General features: G+C 28.9%; 1 protein-coding gene across 1 annotated transcript; it reads left to right on the plus strand.

Moving 5' to 3' along the window:
- The first annotated feature begins 4098 nt into the window (after positions 1 to 4098).
- Positions 4099 to 5660, plus strand: LOC127261277 (galactinol synthase 2-like). Its single transcript, XM_051289555.1, has 3 exons — positions 4099 to 4599; positions 4690 to 5010; positions 5108 to 5660. The coding sequence occupies exons 1-3, from the start codon at positions 4261 to 4263 to the stop codon at positions 5438 to 5440; spliced, it is 993 nt and encodes a 330-aa protein (XP_051145512.1). The 5' UTR covers positions 4099 to 4260; the 3' UTR covers positions 5441 to 5660.
- Positions 5661 to 10545: the final 4885 nt, after the last annotated feature.

Consider the following 10545-nt stretch of genomic DNA (forward strand, 5'->3'; position numbering starts at 1 on the left):
TTTTATATAAATTTTGAGCCATTTTGACAAAAATTTTCTACTACGTATAGAAGTCCGTCTTCTTGAAGTAAGTTTTTGAATTTATATGTTGTTGTTCTTTTACAATCCACGGTAGGAATTTTTTTAAAAAATATTTTATCTATATTTAATAAAATATTTTATCTATATTTAATATGATAAGTTATCCAATTTGGTAATAAATATTTTTTTATTGATAATATTGAATTATTTTGCTATTCTTCTTTATTAATATTGAAATTGAAAATTTGAATTTATTTATGGTTATTTTTTTTTATTTTATATTTAATTTCTTCGTAAAGAGATGAATGTTAAAGAAGGAAAAAAAAATCAGAAATTGATCATAATTTGTATTAAGTTATATGTTATTTTTATTATTATTTTTTATTTTTTTAATTTTGTTTTATCGTTTTAACTCTTTATCAATAAATGGGGTGGTTTTACGGTTTTCTCAAAATTTGGTTTTAAATAGTTTTTTAATTGTGTTAATGAGAAAATTACCGTTTTTCATATTTTTTATAAATGAGTTGAGTAATCACAATTTTCTAAAATTTTCATTTTATTTTTTAACTATTTTCTTATTTTCTTTTCATATTCTCTCAATTTTTTACAATTGTTCTGATACTTTTTTATTGATTATAGTTTTTTTTTGTTATTCTTTAAATTTTTTATTTTGATGTGGCGCAGAGCAAGAGTTATAATTTTTATTTTTTTATTTTGTATTTAATTTCTTCAGAAAGAGATGAATGTTAAAGAAGGAAAAAAAATCAGAAATTGATAATAATTTATTAATTAATATTTAATATATTTGTATTTAAAAATTATAAAATAAATTTAAAATAAATGCATAGTACTATCCAAAGGTAAATGCATATATTTTACTAATTTTTTAAATAATTATATAAACATATATATATATGTTTAAAAAAAAACATAGACTTAGGTTATAAATTTATTCTAGAATTACAATGTATATATTGATAAATAATTTTTATTTGTAATTACGATTATAAAGAAAATATAAAAAGTAACTATTCTATTATAATTTTATGTTCAATTAAGAAATAAAAATAAAATGCTACAAAATTTAATATTTATGGAGATAGTATAATTCATTGATATTATTTTATTTTTTTATATGATTTAAAAAATATATATAATATAAAGAAATTACTATTAAATAAAAAATATTTAATGGAGGAAAACTGATTTTTTTTTTCTTATATATATGGACATGTGAGGAAGGGTAATACGACTAAAGGGTGAAAATTTATTATCATTGATACATTTACAATAAATTGTTGCTTTTTTATAAAAAAATTTTATTGATAATATTTTTTTATTAATAATACTGAATTGTTTTGTTATTCTTCTTGATAATTTTTTTTTTATATATATTTTTATAATTTTTAGATTCTTTTGGTTTTTTCTAATGTATTTTTTCTGAGCAGTCATAAATTTCAAATACTTTTTTGATAATTTTTTTATTGATAATTTTTTTTTATTGATAATATTGAGTTATTTTGCTATTCTTCTTTATTGATAATATTATATATATATATTTTTATAATTTATAGATTTTTTAGATTTTTTCTAAATTGTTTATTTTGTTGTATTTTTTCTGCAGATACTTTTTTGATAATTTTTTTTATTGATAATTTTTTTTTATCAATATGCTATTCTTCTTTATTAATAATATTTTTTTGTTTTTTCTAAATTGTTTATTTCGTTGTGTTTTTTCTGCGCATCCATAAAATTGGAATCCCAAATACTCTTTTGATAAATTTTTTTATTGATAATATTGTTTTTATTGATAATATTAAGTTGTTTTGCTATTCTTCTTTATTGATTTATATATATTTTTTTATAATTTTTAGATTTTTTTGTTTTTTAAAATTGTTTATTTTGTTGTATTTTTTCTGCGTAGCCATAAAGTTGGAATCTCAAATAATTTTTTGATAATTTTTTTTATTGATAATATTTTATATATATATATATATTTTTTATAATTTTTAGATTTTTTTTGATTTTTTCTAAATTGTTTATATCAGAAGTTGTTAGCGATAGGTTTGGTGATTTTTTAATTTGTAATATATAAAAATAATTTTATTATACATTTAAGTGTAATTTAAATTCTTATTAGCAATTGATCATAATTTATATTAAGTTATTGGGGAATTGGTTTTATTTTTTAAGTTGTAAAAAACATAAATTGTAATATGTATATGAATAATAATTTTATTTTCATAATCAATTAAGTTATAAATACATCCAAATATATTTATAGTTTTTATATATTTTTTAATTGATTTTGATTATAATGAATTAAATTGTTATTTTAACATTAAATTATTGTAGTTATATTGCATATTTTATTCCAAATATATAACGTAAATCATAATTTATATTACATATTTCTTTCGGGAAAAGTTTATGCAGATGTGGACTGATGCCGGCTCTATTTGGTGCATGTGTTTGGCCGAGAATTAGTGGCTGATGGTAGATGATGATGTTTTTAGTTCGAGTTTGCAGAAAATCCGGCTATGGATGTAGTGAATATTTTGTATTTAAAATAAATGAATAGTACTATCCAAAGTTAAATGCATATATTTTACTAATTTTTAAAATAATTATATAAACACATATATATGTTTAAAAAAAAGTATAGACTTATGTTTTAAATTTATTCTAGAATTATAACGTATATATTGATAAATAATTTTTATTTGTAATTAATAAAGAAGATATAAAAAAAATATATTAAATTTTTAAAATATAATTTATTTTGCATTCAAAATTATTTTAAATAATACTATTATATCTTATATTTAATTAAGAAATAAAAATAAAATGCTACAAAATTTAATATTTACAAAGATAGTATAATTCATTGATTTCATTTTATTTTTTTTTTATATTGATTAAAAATATATATATAATATATAAAGAAACTACTATTAAATAAAAAAAATATAATTATAATTTTTTTGTTGATTCTGCTAGTATATTTATATAATATAAAAATAAAAAATTTATTAAAAAATTAGGATGAATATTTTTGTTGCGAATATAAAATAGAAGAGAATATCTCAGCTGACGTGGCGGAAAGAGAAAGTGACGTCGATAAGAAAAAGTAGTGGAGATATTTTGGATGGTCTAAGTAGGACAAATATTTTAAAACACCCCGGTGTGGGACCCGAAGATCGGCTCAGCTAGGGATGGATAAATTTATCGAACATACCGAAATACCGACTTATCGTACCGTATCGTGTCGAAAATACCGAAAATTTCGGTACGGTATGGATATCGTACCAGTTTTCGGTACCGTATTGATATGAATTTTCAGAAAGTTCGGTATTTCGGTATAATACTGTATCGATATTATTTTTATTAAATAATTTAATTATTAATATAAATAATAATTATTAATATTTTTTTAAATTATAACAAAAAAATTATGTAAACTATTGAAAATTTATTGATTTTTTCATAATATTTTTGTGGTGGAGAATAATGATATTTATTAATTTTTTTAATTATTTTGAAATTTAAAATTATATCGGTATCCATTGAAATCAAAATTTTCGGTATAAGCAGTATATATCGGTATCGTATCGAAATTAAAATTATCGGTATAAACAATATATACCGGTACCATACCGAAAATTTCGATATACTAAAATTCGGTATATTGAAGCTTTCAGTATGATACCAATATATATTTTAATTATACCGAAAAATTCAGTACAATGTCGGTATCGAGCTCTATTTTCGATTCGCTTCGGTATTGCATCCTTGGCTCAGCGGTCAGCAAAATAGTTAAGTGGACCCCGCGATAAATTAAATAATTAAATGACTGGCACCGTCCAAATCCTCCCAGAAATTTCTCTTATCGCCACATGTAACCGTACGATTCCACACGGACGGCTGAGATTTCAGTCTCATAGACACATGCTAATTCCCCACCATGTAAGTAAAAACTAGACAGCCCCAGCCAACGTTGTACCAATCAAATTCCATTTCTTGTACACACACCATTTTTTAAAAAAAGATTTATGATAATCCCAAGATTCTATATAAACCCCGCAAGCCCCTTGATCCGAAATCACCAAACGCACTCATTGTTGTCACTCAGCTTTCCTCAGGTGTTTGTTCTTCTTCTTAAACTAACTGTTAGTGAGTCCCTCACTCCCCTATTCTCCTTTCCTAACCGACTCGAGCAAAATACTACCAAACATAAATATGGCTCCTCCTGAAATCACGACCGCAGCCTTGAACCGGGCGGCGTCCGGTTTAGCGAAAGCCGGCAGCCTGCCGAGCCGCGCCTACGTGACGTTCTTGGCAGGCAATGGAGACTACGTGAAGGGCGTGGTGGGTCTGGCCAAGGGACTCAGGAAGGTCGGCACCATCTACCCTCTAGTGGTGGCGGTGCTGCCTGACGTCCCCGCCGACCACCGCCGCCAGCTGGTGGAGCAGGGCTGCATCGTCCGGGAGATCGAGCCGGTGTACCCGCCGGAGAACCAGACCCAGTTCGCCATGGCGTATTACGTCATCAATTACTCGAAGCTCCGAATATGGGAGGTCAGTAGTGGTAGTAGTAGTACACAACACAACTCTGTTAATAATATCTTGATTGAATTGAAGGTATTCACTGACTTTGTGTATGATCAGTTTGTGGAGTACAGCAAGATGATCTACCTGGACGGAGACATCCAGGTGTTCGACAACATCGATCACCTCTTTGATCTGCCCAACGGCTACTTCTACGCCGTGATGGACTGCTTCTGCGAGAAGACATGGAGCCACACCCCACAGTACCAGATCGGCTACTGCCAGCAGTGCCCCGACCGTGTCCAATGGCCCCGAACCATCGGCCCCAAGCCCCCTCTCTACTTCAACGCAGGGATGTTCGTCTTCGAGCCCAGCCTCCCCATCTACCATGATCTTCTCAATACTCTCAAAATCACTCCCCCCACGCCATTCGCCGAGCAGGTAATAAAATCAAAATCAAAATCAAATCAAACGCCCAATTTCGATCGAAACCCTAATTTAATTTAATTAAATTAAACTTGCCTCCGCGTGCGTGCAGGATTTCCTGAATATGTTCTTCCGCGACATATACAAGCCGATCCCCAACGTCTACAATCTGGTGCTGGCGATGCTGTGGAGGCACCCGGAGAACGTCAATTTGGAGGAGGTGAAGGTGGTGCACTACTGCGCTGCCGGCTCCAAGCCATGGCGCTACACCGGCGAGGAACCCAACATGGACAGGGAAGACATCAAGCTCCTCGTCAAGAGGTGGCGGGAGATCTACAACGACGAAACTCTAAATTACAATCAGGGCATCATCCCCGCCGCGCATCCGTCTGCACTGCCGGCGCCAACGAGGGTTCCCTACGTCACCGCACCGTCCGCCGCTTAAGCGTCGGCTGCAGCGGTGTATTTTATGCTTACATAATGGACCTTAGATATTAATTAGGCCCATTACGATATACAAAAAAGCGTGTAATTTTTAGGGGATTGTAGTTTTTGTGTTTCCCCAATACCTTTTCTTCTTTTTTGTAATTTACTATCAGAAATTCTCCTCTGAATGTAATTTCTGCGTTGTAAATATCATATAGTAATACATATATTTTCCTTTAGTTACTGTAACAAATATTCAGTAATAAAGAGATTAAAAGATAAAACATATTATATTTACTTTTCGAAATTTAACCATTAAAAAGTATATATCATTTGTTTTGTACAATTCTTTTATTATTTAATTATTATAACTTTTTTTTGAAATATATTATTTGATTTTATAAAATATTATTTCAGTTGCAACTTAAATTCAGAAGGTATATATATATATTTTTAAAAAGATTAGAGTCAATTTTTTAAAATCAAAATTCACGAAGATAAAAACCTGCTACATATGTAATTTCATAAATGAATTATTTATAAAATTAAATAAAAATAATACTCTCTCCGTCCGTAGAAAAATTGCCATTTATTTTTTGCACGCAAATTTTTTAATATTAGTATTATACTGAGTTGTAGTGAAAATAACGAAAATAGTATTGTGTCATATAAAAGTAATAACATTTGTATAATATAGTGTAAGTTTGAAGAGTATTTATTATATTATGCAGGTACAATTACTAAATTAGAAAATGATAATTTTATTTTGAGACGGATGAAAATAAAAAATAACAATATTTCAATGAGACGGAAAAAGTATAATGATTAAACTTAATTAATAATTTCATACCTAACACGGATTTGAACACTAGTTATAAATAAATCTTAACTCAAAAAGCTAGTTATAAATAAATCTTACCTAAAAAATGTGTATTAAAATACAAATTTAGAATAAGTTTTTACTTATTAATTTTGATCTTGAGTAATTGGTGTGTTTGTTTGGAGATTGGATTGGATTTACACTATTCATTCAATTTTTTCTCCTTAAAAATATCAAATTAAACACCTATTTTTTATTTTTTATATTATACTAAAAATCAATTTTACATTCAAAAACATCACATCAATACCTATTTATATCCCATCATATAACTATTCAAATTCAAAATTTTTACTATTCAAATCCCAATTCAAAATCCAAATCAATTTTAAAATTTTCAACACATTCACAATCATAAAATTTAATGAACAAGATCGAATTATAAGCCTGCAACTATAAATTATTAACAAATGAGATGAACTATTTTGTTATTTAAATGATCTATTTGTTTGTTCGTGTTACAAATTTTACACTAATTGGTTGACTTCTAGCGCTTTTCATATAGAAGAATATGGTACTATAAAAATTTTATACCTTGTACTAATATTACATCAATATAATATTAAATAAATATAAGATACTAAAAAATGATTTCAATTCAAATTAAGGTAAAATATTCCAAATATTAACTTAAAGCTATAACTAATCTAATAACACAGTATTTACACACATCAAATAAATTATATGTATAAAAATTATACATATATAACATAAGGGGAGGGTTACGGTGCAGGTTTGGAAAAATCAACATGCGTAAAATATATAAATAATACATGTCTTTATTAAATACAACATGTGTTATTTGTAATAAAAACATATGTTGTTTGTTCATAATTACAACGTGTGTTGTATAAAAGTATGTCAAGTGTTAAAATCAATTGTGTCATGTGTTGCGTGAGATATATCATATATTATTAGTTCATGTATTGTATTTGTATTTGTATTAAATTAATATTAGTATTGTGTTGCCAATAGTAATACCATGTGTTGTTTGTTAGCACATTGTATGTTGTTCAACACATCATCATAACATAAATATATAACGGCCCTCTATTTACATTGGGCCTTGGACGGACGCCCCTATCGCCTGAGCCTAGAGCCGTCCTTGGTTGCTAGTAGGTGTTGCTGAGCATTGTCGGTTACGTGTTACTGTGATAGATTATTTATTCTTCTATAATTGGTTGATAAACTCCGAGTTACAAAATTTCTTGTGGTTGTTGGTTCTTTTTGGATTGTTTTTTCAAATCAAATAAGGGTGTGTTTGTTTGGGGGATTGGATTTTCAATCCACTATTCATCCTTTTTTCCCCCCAAAAATATCAAATCAAACACCTATTTTTTATTTTTTATATTATACTAAAAATTAATTTTACATTCAAAATATCACATCAACACATATTTATATCACATCATACAACTATTCAAATTTAAAATTTTTACTATTCAAATTCCAACTCAAAATCCAAACCCCCAAACAAACACAAAAAATATTTATTTAGTTCTCTTACTTGTTTTCAGTTTTCGATTTCGATCCTATATTCATTACAGAAATATTATGACTTTTTGGCAAAAATGCATGAAACTTACATGTGGTTCAGGTAATTGTGCGAAACACCCCATAGGTCATAAACTGTATCAAATACTTCTGTAGTTTCAAAAAACCTGTATATTCGCACCTAACAGTGTCAATTTTAAATATAAATTTTTCAATATGCCCTTGAATGTTTTAACTGAAGCTATAAATTTTATTTTATTTTTATATTTTATTTCATCCAAGATTTTAGAAACTCTTATCGCTCGCGTTACTCACCCGACGATGAACACGTCTGAAAAAGGAGAAGCAGATCTCCCCGTCGTTTTAGGTGTTTTGTTAATTGTTATATTGTACGGTTGGAGCGATTTCAGAGACGAACACGACCCCGCCGGGATTTTCGACGAAGAAGAAAGGATATTCAGAATCATAATTTTTCCACCGAGATATCGTGTAAGGTTTGTAATTTCCGAGTAATTTTGCAGATTTAATTCAATATAGTAGTGTTGGATTGATTTTGTAGAGTGTTAATTTTTCTCGGTCTATGATTTTAAACTTTCTATATTTTGTTCAATTTGGTGTTTTAACCAAAATTCATTATCTAATTAAGTGTTTGGACCAAAACTTTCACTATTATTGAGATAAATTGACGAAGTTGTTGTCGGTTTTTAAACTGACAGTGACCTAGGATGGGTTATTGTATGGTCCAACTTATGTTGTTTACTTATTTATATATAATTAGAAGTAGTACATGAACTATGGAATATGACATTCTACATTTTGGATACTTGGGCTTTGAAACTAGTTTTGCTATTATTGTTCTCTCTTTGGTGTATCAGTCCCCATTTATTGGTGATGTAGGGGAAGTGTGAAAATATAATTGATTATATTTTTGCAGTGAAAGGATTATATAAATTTGATCATGGATTTTAGGATTCAATCATATATGTTTTCTTCCTCAGAGTTTGATTATATAATATATATATCATTGAACTGAGCATACCAATGTGTGTTATTGTAAACTATGTGGATGAAATTAGAATTATATGCTGCATAAAAAAATTTGAATTTAGGTGTTAACTAATAGTTTTTATTATTATTATTATTATTATTATTATGTTCTATAGGTGTGGTTCCCTGCAATTGGATACAAGGACACACGTGACTATAAGACAACATGATGCAATGTATACTAATTTATATGCGGAAGGTGAAGTTAGAATTAATGAGAAGATGGCCTAAAGAAAAGAAAAGGGTATTGCCACGTCGGGCATTGATGGAGACCGAATGGAGGAGGAATGTGTAGCTGATGAGGCTGATTTTGCCTTTGTGTTCACTCATGGGAATGATTTTGAGGCCCCTAGAGAAATGAACAAATGTGTGTTTTTTAGACATAAGAAATGGCTAAATTTGCTGTCCTAGATTTGTTACTAAAATATTTGTATTTTGCATTGGTAGACGATACAACTAGCGAGAAAGATGAATTCTATAAGGATTTTGATTTTGATAGCGTGGATGACACATACTGTGACATGTCTGTCGATGTTCAAGAGGAAGTTCAAAGGAGAAGAGATGCTGGAGGGTCACCATACCGAAACTAATGTTCATGACTGAAACAATGATAGTTGTAATTAAGAGGAAGGAGGACTATAGAGTCCTGCAGATTCAGATGAAAGGCGTGGTCTATCCTACAATGAATAGGATGACTCCATAGATCTAGGACAAGTGGACTTGAAAGAATGATTAAAATTTATGAAACGGGAGAAATTTAAGGAAGCTCTTAAGGATTGGACTGTCTAAAGAGGTTGGGATTTGCTCTACATCAAGAATGAGCAAAATAAGATTTCAGCGGTCTGCAAGATTCCTGTATTATGAATAGCCCTACATTTCAAATTAAGACTCTGAAAGGTTCTCATAACTACGCACATCAACTAGAGAATACAAATGCTTAAGAATGGTTATTTTAAGTTGATAAAATCGTATCTTTTCCTTTTAGGCTCCTACTCCTGCCTGCGGAACACGTGATGTTGCGTTGTCTAACCAAGGAGGGACATCTACTATTGCATCCGAAAGCATAGTCCCACCACAAAGAATGGCCTCTCTCTTGTCACTACTATGTAATGCACAATTCACATCTGTTTAATGCTGGGGTTGAGATAAAGGAGGGCATCGAAATAAATGACATGCAGTGGTAGCTTCTAGTTTTCATCACTATCTAGAAGTGAATTATTATTGCATTTTTCGTTGGTTTGTGGGATTATAATTCGAAACGTAATTGGTTTTTCTAAGTGGTTATATTTTTTTGGCACGTAGTTTGTTTTTGCTAGTGATTATGCCTTTTTGAAGTAGTTGAAACACAAGTTCGGAAACTTCTTTTTTGAATATGGATGCATACTATATGTTAGATTTTGTTTAATTGAAAAATTCTGTAAGCTACTATGAGTAACAATTTAAAGTTGTCTTTTGGATTAATTGTTACTTGACTTGGAAAATTAGATGAGTTTGGGAATTGTGGGTGATGGTTGGAGATTGATAAGAAGTGAAATCAATTATTTGGAAATTGTGGGTAATGGCTTGGAAAATTAGTATCAATTATTATCATCAATGTTTTGCCTTGTTCTTTAGTCAGATTGCACGTTTCAATATATTCAAAGGAAAACATATATAAAAAATAGGATCACAAGATACGTGTGTGAGGTGACTTTATTGGAAAA

The sequence above is a fragment of the Andrographis paniculata genome, unplaced genomic scaffold, assembly GCF_009805555.1.
Source record: "Andrographis paniculata isolate CXL003 unplaced genomic scaffold, ASM980555v1 Contig62END, whole genome shotgun sequence".
Taxonomy (NCBI): domain Eukaryota; kingdom Viridiplantae; phylum Streptophyta; class Magnoliopsida; order Lamiales; family Acanthaceae; genus Andrographis; species Andrographis paniculata.

Bases quoted from the DNA above. Each gene is read 5' to 3' on its own strand.
- LOC127261277 (XM_051289555.1), top strand. From the start codon at position 4,261: ATGGCTCCTCCTGAAATCACGACCGCAGCCTTGAACCGGGCGGCGTCC. The intron at 4,600-4,689 runs GTCAGTAGTGGT...GTGTATGATCAG, and splicing joins CGAAGCTCCGAATATGGGAG to TTTGTGGAGTACAGCAAGAT. The intron at 5,011-5,107 runs GTAATAAAATCA...GCGTGCGTGCAG, and splicing joins CCACGCCATTCGCCGAGCAG to GATTTCCTGAATATGTTCTT.